At 37.1% G+C, this 17,856-nt stretch overlaps 1 protein-coding gene and 1 long non-coding RNA gene across 2 annotated transcripts; one reads left to right on the top strand and one right to left on the bottom strand.

The window, feature by feature from the left end:
- Nucleotides 1-11,556: 11,556 nt before the first annotated feature.
- Nucleotides 11,557-11,892, bottom strand: LOC131642630 (uncharacterized). Its single transcript, XM_058912856.1, has one exon. The coding sequence runs from the start codon at nt 11,890-11,892 to the stop codon at nt 11,557-11,559; it is 336 nt and encodes a 111-aa protein (XP_058768839.1).
- Nucleotides 11,893-13,672: 1,780 nt separating this feature from the next.
- LOC131642627 (uncharacterized) lies at nt 13,673-15,427 on the top strand. Its single transcript, XR_009295960.1, has 3 exons — nt 13,673-14,101; nt 14,971-15,034; nt 15,147-15,427. It is a non-coding gene; the product is annotated as an uncharacterized LOC131642627 (long non-coding RNA).
- Nucleotides 15,428-17,856: the final 2,429 nt, after the last annotated feature.

Below are 17,856 nucleotides of genomic sequence, written 5' to 3'. Positions count from 1 at the left end.
GGCTAGAGAGAAAGTTGAATGAGGAGCTGAATATCATTTTACGTAAAGAAGAATTAATTTGGTACCAGAGATCGCGTGCGAAGTGGCTTACGGACGGGGACCGAAACACTAGATATTACCATATCAAGACTGTGACTAGAAGGAGGAAAAATAATATTTTGACGCTCAAGAAGGAAAATGGGCAGTGGGAAGATGATTCTAGGAGGTTACATAAAATGGTGAATGACTTCTACATGAAATTATTTAGCAATAACAGTATGTTGTGTGAGTGGTATCAAACTGAAATCACTTACCCGACGCTTGATAGTAAGTGTTTAGATAGGTTGAATGCTTCTATCAATGATGATGAAGTGAAAAGAGCTCTCTTTGACATGAATCCTTGGAAAGCACCGGGTCCGGATGGGTTCCCTGCAGGGTTTTATCAAAAATCTTGGGAGCTGATGCAAGAAACAGTTTTTGAATTTGTCAGAGAGGTGTGGCAGAATCCTAGTGTCATTTCGTTAGTTAATCAAACTGATATTTGTTTGATTCCTAAAATCCACCAGCCAGAATTTGTTCATCAGTTTAGGCCTATATCTTTATGCAATACGATTTACAAAATTGTGAGTAAAGTGATTGTAGAACGGTTGAAAGAATGTATTCCTATTCTTGTTTCTCCATACCAAACAGGTTTTGTGCCAGGAAGGTGTATTCATGAGAACATTGTAGTGGCACAGGAGATGCTGCACAGTATGGCTAAGATGACATGTCTGAAAGGATACTTCGCCATTAAAGTAGACCTTTCGAAGGCCTATGATAAAATCAGTTGGGAATTTATATGGAAGGTGCTTATGGAGAGTCAGATACCAGAGAAGATAATAAATATCATCATGCATATGGTAACTAGTGTAAAGACTAATGTGAAGTGGAATGGTGCTAGAAATGAGTACTTTCGCCCACAGCGAGGGATTAGGCAAGGTGACCCTATATCGCCTTATCTATTTGTTCTATGTATTAACAAGATATCCCATCTCATCTCACACGCTGTCAATATGGGAGAATGGAAGGCTCTTCGTGCCGGTAGACGGGGTCCGTATATTTCCCATTTGATGTTTGCCGATGATCTCTTACTTTTTGGAGAGGCAAAGGAAGAACAAATGTTATGTGTGTTAAAGATTCTTGAGACTTTTTGCAAGATGTCTGGATAGGAAGTTAGTGCAGAGAAGACCAACATTTTTTTTCTAAAAATGTTAGTAGAGGTGTTAGAAGTCGTTTGCAGCAAATGTCTGGGTTTAGAGAGACTAGTGTTCTTGGGAAATATCTTGATGTTCCATTAACCGGAAGAGCTCCCAGAAGAAGTGACTACAATTATTTGATTGATCAAGTGAGTTATAAGCTTACAGCTTGGAAAGGTAATCATCTTTCTTTTGCAGGTAGAGTTATGATAGGGAGTTTAATAGAATAAATTATTATTAGTTTAATTAGTATTTTGATGTATTAGATGATATAATGTTTTCTAGAATATTCTAATAGCTTTTGGGCTTTTAATAGCTTTTGGGCTTTTAGTTATTTATCCATTAGGAGCATTATATATGTAGTGTCTTTGACACATTTTAGAGCATCAATGAAAAGAAATGTGTCATACCGCAATTTTTGACCCTAAGATCATACATCATTTGCATTTCAATCATCAATCAAGATCACAATCTTGAGGTATCAGTTTGTCTTTGAGGGGAATCATCAAGCACTTTTAGCTTTTTATTTGTTTTATACTAACCAAAATACAAAAATATGTATTTTGTCTCTTTTGTTTATATTTTACAAGTAAAAGATCGGGCAGAAATCAAAACAGTGCAAGAAAACAGATTTTTGAAGATTTCACTATGGAAATCGATTTACCCATGAGGGAAATCGATTTCCCTGGGGCGAAATTCAAAAAATATAAGGAGGGAAGCATGACATCATTTTGGCACCAATTTTCTTTGATCATTTTTGTCATTTTACCAATTTTCCACCTCATCAAAATTAATTCCCTTCATTAAACCTTTTTTAACCCCATTTTACCATTTTTACCATTTAAATACCATTTAAACACCAATTAAACACAAGTTAATTATCAAATGCAAAAAGACCAAATTGCCACTACTCTTGCTCCCATCCTATAAATAGAGGTCTCTACTCTCTCATTTCTCAAGATTGGAGAGCCAAAAAATTGCTTGCAAATTCATTTCTCACCCTTTCCAAAACCCTCACCCAAAGTTCATTTTCATAGAATTAGTGAGATTCACATTGAATCTTACTAGTTTTGAACTAAACCTCCTACATTTCTCTCTTTTCTTTGTTTGTTCATCTCCAATTTTGAAGGATCTACACACTTTGTGCTTGTTCTTGAAGCTATTTCAACATTTGATTCAAGAATTGGTAAATTCCTAAACTCTAAGATGTAGATCTTTGTTGCTTGTGTTCAATGCATCTTTGATGCTATATTGGTCCTATTTAATGGTGAATTGGTGGAAATTTCGTGCTCCAATGGATATGTGATCATAAGGTGTTTGTATGTTTGTCTAAATTGAGTTTTATAATGTATAATGCTGATTTTTTGAAAACTGCACTGAGGAAATCGATTTCCTCCTTAGGGAAATCGATTTCCATTCCGTTTCTACGCCAGATTTGAAAACCTGCACAAAGGAAATCGATTTCCTTCTTAGGCAAATCGATTTCCCCTGGGACAGAATGTGTTTTTTGCCTTTTTTATGCTTGTTTTGGCTTCCTTCTTCCTCCACTTCATTAATATCATTGGATCTAGGATGTTGATAGGTTTGAAATGACCAAATCCATAATATTAGATGAATGATATTAATGATAGTGTGAGTTGATTGTCTTTTATGCATTTTATTCTTCTTCTCCTTCTTTTTTTCTTTTGATCGATGAAAGTCTTAACACCTTGAGAATTCTATGGATTCTTGGTAAAGACTAGATCGCTCCTTATTTTCTTTTTGTGCGGTATTGCTTTCGGAGAGTGATCTACATATCGCTTCTCTCGCATGCATTAGCACATAAAGTTTTGACCGGCCTCGTTGTAGGGTGATTTCTACATAAATCACTTGGCGATCTGCTTAACATAGCGCAATATTTCGTGTCCCGAATAAAAAAAATCAAATATGGAAGAGAATTGTATGCGGTTGATTTAAGACTTATGGAGGTTTATCGTGTAGTAGCTATGATTTTATCAAGCTTCTGATAAATGTCCATTGAATTTAAATCCGAGAACATCCTTCACTCACCATTGATCTTCCTTACTAACTTTGATAACATACTTGACAAGTTTCAAGATGGTTATCTTTAACATCTAACAGTTGACTTTAATTTCCGCAATTTATTATATTGCTCTTTATATTTTGCTTTATGGTTTATTTTATCATTTCATCATGTTTATGTTTCCGCCATTTTCTCTTTGTCCATTTGGACGTTTATATTCCGCTATTTTCTCTTTGTCCATTTGGACACTATGTTTATGTTTCCGCTATTTTATTTTGTCCACTTGGACCATACTTTACTTTTATGCTAAAACACTAATAAACAACAAAAATCTAAAAAACGTTTAAGACTCTCTTTCGGACTATTGGTTACTATCCCGAGCATTATGGAGATTTAGACTTATGGACTTAGTACCTCTGGACCCTTATTTTGTTGTTACTCTGTCGTTATTCTGTCTGTCTGGCATTGGATTGTTGTCTGTTTGTGCATGCAGGTATTTCCTTGAAAGCCCTTGATGGTTAATTCCAAGGCATTGATATAAGAATTTTACTCGAAAACAGCCGTTACTCTGCCCAATTTCCGTCAGAATTTTAATGTGCTTAATGCAAAGTGGTGCTAAAGATAATAAGTTCATCTGGATCCCCAAGTGATAATGTTTTGGTTTGGTATTGATAAGTCCAAAGGATGGGAAATCTACCTTGACTCATAATGTCAAGTGTTGGCTTCTTCTTCGGTTAGACCGTTTCTTTCCTTAGCTTTTATTTTACGCAATAGGATAGCCTCTTCATCTCCTTCCCTTCTTTGATTTTCAAAATCTTCTCTCTTTTTCCAAAATATTCTTATGTTTGCAACCTTTTCAAAACCTTTTCTTTAAAATATCTTTTGCCCTTAGTGGCTTTTCTTCAAAAGTTTAGACACGACTAATTGTTGAAACGAGTGGCGATACCCCACGATTTTGAAATTCAATGATAAAATGAGATCTTTTCCGCGTGAGAGAGCTAGTGGCATACTCGTCGATTTTATCCGAGTTGGAGCCCTTCTTTCATTAGCGATGCAAAGAACTCATTTGTTCTCATGCTCAAGATCAATGGCTGAGTATTTCTCTCCGACGACGATAAAGTGTTTATTTGTTTTTCAAATGTTTTCCCTTTAAGCGGAACTACATTAGCTCTAACTTCTCCATTGCATCGAGGAGGTATGTAGGCACAAAGCTTAACGCTTTGCCGAGCTTATTTTAAAAATAAAACAAACCCTTTTTTTAGCACACACACGACACAGATTTTCAAAAAGGTTCCTGTGGGATACCACAGATATGAGGGGTGCTTAAAACCTTCCCCTTGTATAACCAACACCCGTACTTAAGATCTCTTTTTGTTTTAAAAACAAACTTTGGGTTTTTTTTCGTTCTTTTCCCTTTTCCTTTGGAAATAATAAAGCGTGGTGGCGAATTTCACTGAAATATTGAGTCGAGTCAATATAATGGCTTCGATCTCATATTTTCCCCGCTACAAAATGAAGTTTAATTTTTATAGTTTAGTTTTATCTTTCTCTTAGTTTTCCAGCTTTTTATAGTTTTATTAGGTTTAGGTTCTAGCATCCTATCAATTGGTGCTTTCTTTCTTGAACTTCAATCCTTCCATGACATATCCATATTATCAATCTTTCACCCCCTCCATATGTTACCACTCCATCTCCATTTTATTCCCCATCCATTCCATGGTTTTATTCATACATCAATGACACTCCATTTTCAACCCCAAATCCAAACATTTCACATACCCCTAATATTCCTCCATATACACCACATCAACAACCATCAGCATCCCTCCCACATCCTATCATCACTCACAATAAATTTCCGCATATATCAGTACATCACCAACCATTCACTCAAGAACAAACTTATCCAAATGATTTTCAAGAACTTTTCCAAAACTTGTATCTAGCAGAAGAAAAATATCAGAATCAAAAGAGAGTTATTGAGGAGAAATATCAAGCCTCTATTCTTTCTATCAAAAGGTCACAAGAAAAACTCAAAGAAAAATATGTGATCAAGAGATATGCAGAAAAGTTGAAAGCAAAAGAAGAAATTAACAAAATTTCAGATTCACCAAAATTTTCTCTGGCGACATCTCCGGTAACAACGTCACTTCCTGTACCATGTCCGACGACTCTTCCAACGTCGACGTCATCTCTGATATCATCTCCTTCGGAAAAACTTTCAGATTTGAAAATACCACCGGAAAAATCACCGGATTCGAAACTGTTACCGAAAAAGTTATTAGATCTGGAACGGTCACTAGAAAAACCACCAAATCTGCAACTGTTATTGACAAAATTATCGGATCTGAAACGACCACAGAAACAACCACTGGATCCGCAACTGTTACTAGAAGAATCATCGGATGTGCAGCAGCCGCCGGCAAAACCACCGGATTTTATGACGAACACCGGTGGAACCTCCGATTTTGCGTTCATACTTTCAAATCAGAGACATTACTTTTTCGTTTTGATCCCGGTGGTGATAAAATGTTAATGGTGTCTTTTCTCCGGCGGGTGTCTCTTCTCCGGCATCATCCAGATGATTTGAGTGATATAGTTAAAGAAAAATGGTGAGAAAAAAAAATGAGTCGGAGATGAGTGAAAGAAGATAAGGGATTCTGTGTCAAAAAAAAGAGAAACACGATACAACCATACCTATCCTCAACCGAATTTCCTCTACGATCACCATAATCAATATTTTGAGGAGTCGCCAGAACCCCATAAATCCGACCTCGAAATAATAATGGAAAATTTTAATGAAACATCTATGATGACGAGGCACTTTGTGGAAACACAAAATGCGACGCCAACCTACTTCGAGGAACCACAAGAATCCTATAACTCTAACCTTGAAGCATCAATAGAGGATTTCAATACAACGCAAACTTATCATCAACCGAATTTCCTTTACGATCACCACGCCCAACATTTCGAGGAGTCGCAAGATTATCATAAATCCAACCTCGAAATCTTAATGGAGGATTTCATTGAAGAACAAAGTCTCTCTAGGGTAGAATCTATGATGACAAAGCACTTTGAGGAAACGCAAAATGCAACGCTAGCTCCCTTTGAAGAACCTCAAGAATCCCATAATTTTAACTTTGAAACATCAATGGAGGATTCCGACGAGACGCTAACTCACTCTAGATTAGAAGCCATGATGGAGCACTTTGTAGAGACACAAACCGTCCAAAACCAAGAGTTTATCAAACAAAGTATTCATAACAATGAAACCCTTAAGCAACTGACCACTATGGTTGAGTCCCTCGCGACTCAAAACATGGCATTAGAGACTCAAATCTCCCAACTTGAACAAAACCTTCTAGGACCCTTCCTTGAGGAACATGTGGATGTTGAAACAACCATTAGTGAAAAACAAATTGAAATGCCTGAGGAGAGTAATAATGAGATTGAGGAGAGTGATTATGAGATTGAAGAGAGTGATAATGTGGTTGAAGAGATTTCTAGTGAGAAAAGAGTGGAGATTGAGAAAAATCCACCAACACTATCTGAAAGGGAGGTTGTAGAAGAGGTAGAGAGGGAAACACCTATTGTTATTCCTCTTCCCTATACCCCACCGATTTCTTTCCCGCATAGTTTTGTGGAAGCTAAGGTAGACTCCAAATCCATAATGTATGTGAAGATATTGGAAAATATCCACACTAATGCACCCTTATTTGAAGTCCTGCATAAAAAGAGAAATTTAGACGACCATGAAACTAAGGATATCATTAGTGATAAGAGGGTAAGGTTAACCTTTGAGGTGGTGGACAATATCACTGAGCCCGAACTCGAAAAACTGATACTTAGGATAGATCCAGAACCGCCACCACGATTTCAAATGAATGAACCACCCCACAGAAGAAAGAAAAGAAAAGGTGAGGGATATGTGAGATGGCTTGATAAGTGGCCATGGAAAACGAGATTAACCAAGGAGTAATTCTTAAGAGAACCAACTTGAGTGCTTGCACTCTTAAACCGTCGAGCTATTGACGTTAAATAAAGCGCTGCGTGGGAGGCAACCCACGAGTTTTCAGTTTAATATTTTCCTTTTATCGTTTGAACTTGCAGATAATAAAGATATGGATCTCTTGTCACGTCTCGGCCATATCTAGGCGAAAAATCTATAGACGATCGTCTCAAAGATGAGTTGGTCTCCACGCACATTCCTACGAGTGTTGCTGCTGGTGGTGACACCATTAATGAGCATGATAGGAGAAGATATTTCCTCCGGACGCGGAGCGGATTTGGTCGTGATAGCCCGCCGGTAGCATCCATACAGGTTCTGTTTTTCCTTTTTCACCTTTTATCAAAACATTGAGGACAATGTTTGGTTTAAGTGTGGGGGAGAAGCTTTACCGCTTTCATTTATTGCTTTATTTATTGTATCCTAGTTATGTTGTCGAGTCTTTATACGTGATTTTCTATTGCTATTGAATTTCCCCGAAATTTAAAATTTTATTCCACCAACAAAAATTATTTGGTTTTTGACGCATGGCATACACACTCTGAAAGTATAGAGGTTGTCACACTTTAGGCATTGTTAGAAAGACTTGGAGATGTTTCAACAACATTGATACCGTCCTGACACCCTAAACCCCCTCATTATGTGATATCAATTTGGATGCCCATTATGTCGAGACCTTAGGCTCAAGTTTTCAAAGTAGCTCTTAAGTAGTTTATATTAGCAGTCGGCACCATCTTAAGCACAAACTACGTAGGGAGTCGATGAATATAAGTGAATGATCCTATTTTTAATAGATAAATGATTTGATTGAAAAAAAAAATAACCCTCTAAGTTAGGTGACCCTCACCTGGTCATTTAGCCCAACGGTTGTTACGCATATAAGGATTTAATAATTAGCACCCACTGTTGGTTGGCCTAGAGGTCACTGGTACTGGGCTTGGTAGGGTGGACTACGGTCCGATCCCCCGCAACCGCAGTTGGGAAATATGGGGCTTCGCCATTTAAAAAACCAGAACCCCGTGCTAAAGAAAAGAAAAGGATCATAGTCGCTAACCGATTTCCCCTACTATGTGCGTGTACGGATAACGGGCTTAATGTGATTGCGCTTGAATGAAAAGAGTGAAAGGAAAAACAAGAGATATAGGTTGAGTTATAATGGCATAATTCGAATTGGTTTGTATAAGGAGGGAGTTTTTGAACATTGTGTCGTTACGGTATCCTTGGTGTTGATATCTATTTCCTATCGATGTAACATTTGCCTAACATAAATATGATTAGGAGTCGTGTCATGCCCTTGTTTCAAATCTTGCTTAATCATTTTCTTTTACCGTGTGGTTGATTGCTTGAGGACAAGCAATGATTTAAGTGTGGGGGTATTTGATAACACGAAAACGTATCACATATTTGGCTTGATTTACATACATTATTTCCCTATTTTATCTTAATTATGTTGCTTTATGTTGGTATTATGCTGGTATTTTCATTGTTTTAGGTTTTATGTTCGTTTTGAGGACTATTTGTGAAAAGGAAAGAAATGAAGCTAAAATCACTACTATTTGTGCCTAAAAGATGAAAAATGGTGCTGAAATGAAAATGGGGTGCAAATAAGGCTCAACCATGCTAAAGGAGACCCAAAGGCCCAAAGAGACAAAGTCAGCCCACGAAGTAATCAATTGTGCGTGGCCCAAATCACACAAGCAAGTGGAGACCCACGTCTCCAACGATCCATGCCACGTCACCAATGAGGAGACGCCCGTCTCCAGCTCCTCCTACATTTCCTCCACTTGAGACGCACGTCTCAAGTCGTGTGCTGGGTCACTCTGAAGAAGTGGAGACGCACGTCTCCAAGGAGTTCCCTATTTCCACGCATTCCAACTGCAGAAGCTCCCCTATAAATAGAAGCAGTCACTTCAGTTCAAGGTGTGCAATTTCCGGCCAACGAAGTGCTGCCGAAATTGTACCGTGCTTATTATTTTCTTCCTGCTTTCATTCAAATAGTTTATTTTCTCACAACAATTTCTACACCGGAAATTGTTGTGAACCTTTTATAAATCTATCCTTACGTTAGATTTATTGTTTTTACTTCCTTGTTTTAATTACCGTTCGTTTAAATTCCGAAGAACGATCCAGCCAACTTGTGGTGGAAGTTCAGTACTCGAAGATTCAATTGCAATTTACATTATTCAGGTTTATTATTTACCGCCTTTATTTATATTTAATGCATGATATATTATATGCCAATTAATATGCCTAATATTCTGAACCGAATTTATTTATGCATGTTTAACCATATTAATATGTCTGGCTAATTTATTTAGATGTCGGTATGTAAATTAATCTAACCGTAGGGATCCGAAATAAATTGGCTTAATTATGTTTTATTAAATGTCACTTGTTTTTGGTTTGTATGTCTAATTTAATTAGTAAGTCTTAAAACCAATAGAGCGAAAGTTTGAGGGGTTAAGACGGTCAAAGGTTAAAATCAATAGAGCGAAAGTTTGAGATCTTTAGCTGGATAGTAGACATAGGACATTAGTTTTAAGGATGGCGAAAGCGTATTAAAACTAATTAGAACTTATTTATTTCCAAAAAGTGTTTTTACACCCGAGCGGGATGGCGAAAGCGTACGTTAGGGATATTAGCATGTTCCGAGTCAACAGAGCGAAAGTTTGAGATTAGGAGATTTAAGTAGATAACGACTTCATAAAACAAGCATTTTATTAACTATGTTGTTTTCAAAAAGCGTTTCTAAATCTGGTGGGATGGCGAAAGCGTACATTAAGAGTTAGGACCGTAGTCTGAATCAATAGAGCGAGAGTTTGAGAGGAGGACTTTTAAATAACATAGTTAGTAAAGATCTTTGATTTAATTAGAATCTGGCCAATGGAACTTCGGATCACCTAAGTTAGATGAAATACATACTGATATCCGTTTGTTATTATATTTTACCTAGATTTAAGATTTTAGTTTCCCCATTTATAAAAAAACCCAAATATCATTAGCCTTAGCTTTACATAGTAACTTTAGATAACGGTAGGTCGATTTATAGTCCCTGTGGATTCGATATCTTTTAAAACTACACGACACGACTGTGCACTTGCAGTTATCCCGACTAATAGACACGTAGAGTCGCGATCACATAGCGGAGCTTTGGGGTGTTTTTGAAGGTTTAAAACTCGCGTTGAGTTTGAACTTTAGGAAAATGGAGCTTCACATAGACTCGGAGGTAGTGGTAAAAGCTATCTCAGGCGCAGGTAGGGGTAGCCCGAGCGGAAGTACTTTAGTCCAAAAGACTCGACAATTACTAGACTTAGATTGGGAAGTTGTAGTTCACCATTCCTACCGTGAATCAAATAAGTGTACGGATGGGCTAGCTAATATTGGATGTTCCTTGGGAGAGGGTAGTTGATTGTATCAGCCGTGTCCTACTCAATTAAGCAGTGTTTTGTTAACAGATATGTGGGGGATAACTAACCGTAGACTTGTCTTTGTGTAATCTCTTTTTTTTTTTGGGCTTAGGCCCTCTTTAAAATAAAAAAAATGAATGAATTGAATCTCAATCATATTATTAGATAGAACTTGAAATTTCACTCTACGATATATTCCTTTTTATTCACCCAACATTCCTCCATTTGCCTTTATTAACTCTCCTCAATTCCTACTAAGCTTACTAATTATTTGTTAGTTATTACCTTGTCTCAGACCTCAACTTCCAACTAAGCTAACTAATTATTTGTTAGTTGATACCTTGTCTCAAACCTCAACTTCTAACTCAGACAATTTACGCTCATGCATCCACCTATCTCTTCTTACATACACCCAGAAGCAAAAAAAAATCTAGTAAAAATAACCTCAAAAACAAAAATAAATAGTATACAAAAGCAATTGCATAATGCTATAAAAAATTGGCAGAAACAAACACATTTAATGTCTCAAATAATTAAGAAATGCAGTGCAAACAGTGTGTGATTATGATGCAAGTTGAACCAAATATGATTAAATAAATTGCATTTTGATTTTTAACATTATCAAGACGTGCGAAAGTTCCAAATACATTTGAACAGAGTGGTAGACATTATTGAATATAAAGGTTGTTTCTTCCACGCTTGGTCTTGAATATATTAATTATCTACACGTACATAACCTTTCCAAAGAGTTGAAAAAAAATTACTATATTTGAACATCAATATTTTCAGTTCAATGTATACCTTAAAAAACTGAGCGATACAGTCAACAGAAAATTGAAGGCCAACCTTAATGCTCCTTCAGTTGGCCTCCTTGTGTTGTTCAATACATGTTAAAACAGATTCCTATGGTTTCTTTCTTCCATACATTTGATCTACAGTTTCATCTTCTTGCATCTCAAACAGCTCAAACTTTCTTACACCAATGTCAATTCTGGTTTCCTTGATACGACTGGTTCCTTCATGGTGAGTTTGAAGTGTGTTCCACATTTCTTGTGCAGTTTTGCATTTCATAATACTGTCATATTCTTCCCTGCACAAAGCACATTTAATAAATAATTTAGCTTTAGAGTTTAGGAGTACCCTATCAGCTTCAGCAGTGAGCCATTCAGCTTGAGGCTTTGGAGTGGTGGTGTCTCTGACATATGGAACATATTCTCCATGTTCTATGAGAGACCACATGTGGTTGTCCTAAGATCTTAAGAACAACTCCATCTTGTCTTTCCAATAGTAGTAATCATCTCCTTCAAATAGAGGTGGTCTATTTGAAGAGCCTCCTTCTGAAATGAATTTTGCATCTTTGGCCACTATGTCGCACGCTCGCGAAATGATGAACAGACAGAGTCGCCACCAATATATTTATCCCAAAGCGGGAAAGGAATATCAGAAAACCTAAGGTGAATAAGAATAAGAACGAGGTCTTTCGACCAGAGGTAGGGTACGGAAGTCGGTTACGCGAGGGAAAGGTACTAGCACCCCTCGCGCCCATCGTACTCGATGGTATCCACCTATGTTTGTTGCTATCTAAAGGGTGTATAAATCTAAAGCTCAATGCAAAGGAAATGCATGCAAATGAAAGAAAAAGAAACACGGGGAAAATAAGGTTTATAAATAGTTGTGCTCGCTTAGGCCCCGCGACCTAATGCCTACGTATCCTTTTCAGGAATCAGAGCGCCGTAGTTCGGCTCTTTAGTTTTTGTTTGTTTTTGTGTTTTTTAGTTGAACAGTTACATTCGTACTCCGCTGCTCGACCTCTGGAGTCTTAAGCTGGGAATGGAGCGGAAGTAACGTGTCCGATTAGGAGAAAGAATGCCCTGAAGTCAAGAGAAAGAATGCCTCGGAGGCAAGAGAGAGAAGAAAGATTTTGAGCGTTTCGAGGAAATCCCTTAAGCAAGGGAAACTCGAGTTACTCTTTGGTTGGTGTTTTTTAGAAGTTGGGAACTTACGCCTGAATGGTACCCTTAAGCAAGGGAGATCCAAGCACTCGAACATTCCCTTAAGCAAGGGATGTTCAAGCTTTCATTCCCTTTTTAAGAATTTTCACTTTGATTATTAGTGTTTTAAGTATTTTCTTGGTATTTTTTATGGGAATTAATATCAAGCATTTGTTAAGTGTTTTAAAGTTGAAAAGGAAAAGAAACTAGCCTAAGTATGAAGGGAATTTCTACCTAATGTTATCATGGTTTCTACCTAAGGTTAGGATTAAAGGAGACATGAAAATAAAGTCACGATTATAAGTCATAAGTAGGATATATGAAAATAGTACAAGAGCATGAAATAGAACAAGTCAAAATATAGCACAAAAGTGAATTAAGAGTACTATTATTTTTATGTTGATTTTTATGGGAGGAATTGAATTACAAGTCAAGCAAAAAGGCTAAAAAACAAATAGCCTAAAAACTAATATTTTTAGTGATTATTTTTATATGTCAAAAAATTGGATTAAAGTCCAAAAATGATAGTAGAAAAATTAGTATTTTTATCATCTAAAAGAAATAACAAAAAAACTAATTAACATCTAAATTGTTAATGCAAAATAAAAGGAAACAGGGGGGTGAATATTGAATCAAATGGTGCAGTAAGCAAGCGCTGGGCCCAGGGTGAAAGGCCCAGAAGAGTTTTTTATTGTTGCAGAATTTTGTATCAAAAGGGATATGGGCCAGTGGGGTGTGTGCGAATAGCAGCTTGGCCCAGGAAGTTGTTTTCAGATTTGCCTCTTGCAAAAGAACACTATGGGCCAATGGGGGATGCGGTTAACTGTGAATGGCCCGAGATTTTGTGTTTGATCCATGATGATTATTGTTCAGTTTAATTCAGATTTTAATCAACTAATGTCAATAATGGGAATTTAAACCTTATGTTAACATTAATATGATAACTAAACCTTATAGTAATTCTAATTAATTCTAATTAAGCTCAATTATTCAATTAATTTAATAAAAGATAAAAGGGTAATTAGGGCTTATGTTATGAGACGATTCAGCTTTCTCATTCCCTCAGACTTCTCTCGTTCTCACGTTCACACTTTCTTCGCCGGAAATCGCTCCGCCGCGCCGGAGGCGGCGGAGCTCGGCCAAACTTCAATCACCACCTCATTCTAATCCTCTCTTCAATCTCTACCGCAGTGCGTTTCAAATTAAAAGGGGAAAGAAGAACCCTAGGTCATAGATACGATAGATTCAAATCCAAATAGCAGTGAATTCACATAATTATAGACGAAGCAAGCATCGCAATAACGAGGAATGATCAGAGATCGAGAGAACGGAGGGTTTAGATCCACTTACCTGCCGGAGTGGAGATTAAACGTGAAGAGGACGAAGGCAAGAATCCAAGCTTGATGTATACCGAACGCCCGAAATAAACGTCGGACAAGAGAAAGCTCCAATTTCTGGTAACTTCTTGATCTTTGAAATCTTCCGATCCTTCCTCTTCTTCTTTTTTCAATTTTTCTTTGTTAGATGTTGTTGTCTTTACTGAAAGTGCGAAGCAGAGAGAACGAAAGTGACACCATTGTTGTTGCTGTGTATTGAGAGGATTGAGAGTTGGTGGCCTAGCTCAAGCTCAATTGGAGCTACAACATGAAGCTCCAATGGCTTCCTTTTACAGAGCGTGTAGTGAGGTTTATAAGAATGAACTGAATCTGAGAGAGAAGAAGAGAGATTGAAGAAGGTGAAGGTGTGAAGTTATGTGTGAAAATGGTGTCTAGAGGCTTGAATTATGGAGGGAGATTGAATATATAGAAGTGGAGGTTCAAAAATCAGTTAGGGATAGATAGATCTGAGCCATTGGATTAGAGGGAGTTAGTTATGTGATGAATGGTGAGGATTGAATCAAGTGGAGAGGTTAGTTACATTCTGTTATAGGTGAATGATTCTGTTAGACTCTTCTAATTGGTAGTTAGTGAAACTGAATTCTGTTACTTCTGTTGTATATGTGGGTTCTGAATCAGTTATATGTTGGCTGGTTATTTTTTTTTGTTAGCAGTTGGTTGATAATGAAGCTGTTTAGGTTTGGACAGGTTAGGGGTGGCTGAATGTGGTTTGTGAATGAATGTATGGGACTATCATGGATAAACAAGTTAGGATCTGTTATTGACATGAGCTAAGTTTGCATTTGTCTGAACTGGTTTTGAATGGGATTACTGTTTGGATAGGCTGCAGTTCTGCCCTTTTTTTTGTTTTCTATTTTTTCTTTCAAACTCTGCTTTGGACTGATATGGAATGGTATGTTGCTTTTCTATGATGTGGATTTGTTGTGCAGGTTGCTTGATAACAAACTCCTCAAGTCATGAGGAGGAAAATAGAAGCAGTAGACTATGCTCCAGGTTGATAAATTTGTTTTGAGATGGATCCGAGCTGAATGCCCTTTTTTTCTAATTAAGGCTTCTCTTTATCTATGTTGAATCTGCTCATGTTTGGACTGTGTTGTATGTACAGGTCCATTAGGATTTGAATTGGAGCATGGGGAACTTAGTGAAAATCATGAGAGGTTTGGATGAAGGACCTTGTAGAGCGAAGGATGGGGGCTGAAATTGAAGACTAGACTTAGAATTTAGTATATATTTTAATATATAACATTCTTGTGATGTGAGGTATAACTGGACAGAAATGAATATGGATGTGGTTATGTGATGTAAATTGTAATGATTGTCTTGCCACATATTTCTGGATTTTTTGTAATGATATTGACTTGGAATGAATGAATGACCTATCTCATATATGTGTTGACCTTTGTGACCTTGAATAAAAATGATTTTTCTCTTTTCCAAATTCAAATCCTTCCTTAATTAAACTTGAATGACAACCTTTGAAACAAACGTGTATTGTATAATATTTAACTCCTAATTCAACACTTGTGTCCCGATTGAATCTCAAATCCATAAAACTTTGTATTCGAAGCAAACTTAATATGCACAAGACCTTGCTTGATGCATCAAAGGATAAACAAACTCATTCTCGGCTTATTGCACAAAGCACAATTCATTTCTTGTATCTCAATCAACTGTGTTAACCCCTTGAATTGGTGAAAGATAGAATCAGAGAATGGTGTAACACATCTTGTTCAAATGATGACCACAAGCATGTGAATAGTTACTAAGAGCCACAAAGGAATCCTTACATCAAAGATCCTCGATCTTATAAATTAAATTAAAATATGAATGCATGATTTTATTGATGGCCTAAAAATGCGAATGATTATGAAGTATTAAGCCAGTTAGTAGAAAAATAGATGGGCAAATTTTGGGGTGCAACACACTATAATCTAGACCAAGATTACAACAAATCCATTAACCTAATCCAAGGCTAAGTCACAGATTAGTTATCACCAACTGATCTGAACCAATCACAAATCAGTAATCACCTACTAATTTGAACAACAACAACAACACTCAATCAATTCTAACCAATTGACTTGAGCTAGATCTTACAAATGATAGGAAATGGTTGTGAATCAACAAGCCTATATCAACCTAAACTAGTTGTATAGCTTAAAATGAAATACACTCAAAATGCTCAAATGGATTCAGATCCTAAGTTCTAGAGCATTAAAGTATGAGTGTAAAAGAATAGCTAAAGTGATTTTGAGATCACACAAATATGTAGGCTTTTTGTAATTTGAAACTCTTGCTCTTCAAATGATATCAACGTGCTATTTATAGATGAGGAGGCTCCTTGATGTCTTGAGCTCCAAGTATGACTGTTGTGAGAGAGGAAATAGCCGTTGTGAGACATATGAGATAAAAGAGAAAAATCTGTCTCAAAAGTAATCTTCCCAGAACGTTCTCCCTTTGTTCTCTGACAGTAGGACAGAACGTACAATGATGATCTGAGTTCTTGCCAACTGATGTGAAGTGTTTCTGATCATCTAGCTGTTACAATAGTGTTGTATTTGAATTAAAAGAGCTCATGAAACAGCTCAGCAAATATCAAACAGTTTGGACACTTTGCTTGTTAATACTGGGAGATCGTTCTCTGATCATTCTCCAAGCTCATGGATAAATTCAAACGTGATAAAATGAGCTGTTGATAGTTGTCTTGCAGCTGGAGAACTTCAGTCTATGGAGATAGAGCAACTATTCCAAACTATTCACTTGTCCTTGCAAGGACACAAGTCTTAGTCTTTGTAAGACACTTTATTGGAGAATGTAGCAACCCATGTCCTTTTTGTCCTTTTTCCTTGACCTGATGTCTTCAGCTTCTCTTCAGCTTGTTGTAGTATTTTCATTGGTCTAGATTAACGCTTGAAGGAATACTTTAATAACATGAATGAGACCTGTTCCAGCAAATATGACCTTTAAAAACCTAGAAGAGGGAGACAAACATGCCTTGATTCAAGAGTTTTCAGAAGAGGAAATACGCACTGCATTGTGGGATTGCGACAGTGACAAAAGTCCGGGTCCGGATGGGGTAAATTTCAGGTTTGTGAAGGAATTTTGGAACGAAATGAAGGCTGATTTCTTGAGAGTCATGGCAGAATTTCACCAATATGGCAAGATAGTCAAAGGGGCCAATAGCTCTTTTGTGGTTCTGATCCCAAAGAAATCGAACCCGACGAAAATCTCAGAGTTTAGGCCCATTTCTTTAGTTGGTTGTATATACAAAGTATTATCGAAGGTGCTGGCGAACAGAATCAAAAAGGTGATCAGTTCAGTCATCTCAGAAACTCAATCTGCATTCATCTCTGGAAGACAGATAGTAGACGGTATCCTTATCGCAAATGAGATAGTAGATGAGGCGAGGAAGAAGAAAAAGGAAGTTATGATGTTCAAGGTAGATTTTCAAAAGGCCTATGATTCAGTAAATTGGAGTTTTCTGGATTTTGTGATGGATAAAATGGGGTTTCCCGAAAGATGGAGGAAGTGGATAACAGAATGTCTATCTACATCATCAGTCTCGGTCTTGGTTAACGGAAGTCCAACGATGGAATTCAAGATGGGTCGTGGGCTTAGACAAGGCGACCCTATAGCGCCGTTTCTCTTTCTCATAGTTGCTGAAGGTTTTAGTGTTCTGATGAACAAGGCGGTTGAGATAGAGAGATTTTCTGGATATAAATTTGCAGAAGGGGCAGAATCGTTCTCGCACTTACAATACGCTGATGATACATTAATTATTGGATAGAAAAAATGGTCAAATGTCAGCACCATCA

The sequence above is a fragment of the Vicia villosa genome, unplaced genomic scaffold, assembly GCF_029867415.1.
Source record: "Vicia villosa cultivar HV-30 ecotype Madison, WI unplaced genomic scaffold, Vvil1.0 ctg.005460F_1_1, whole genome shotgun sequence".
NCBI classification, from domain to species: domain Eukaryota; kingdom Viridiplantae; phylum Streptophyta; class Magnoliopsida; order Fabales; family Fabaceae; genus Vicia; species Vicia villosa.
This window is presented reverse-complemented; position numbering and strand designations above follow the sequence as displayed.

Coding starts and splice junctions, on each gene's coding strand:
- LOC131642630 (XM_058912856.1), bottom strand. CDS start 11,892: ATGTGGTCTCTCATAGAACATGGAGAATATGTTCCATATGTCAGAGAC.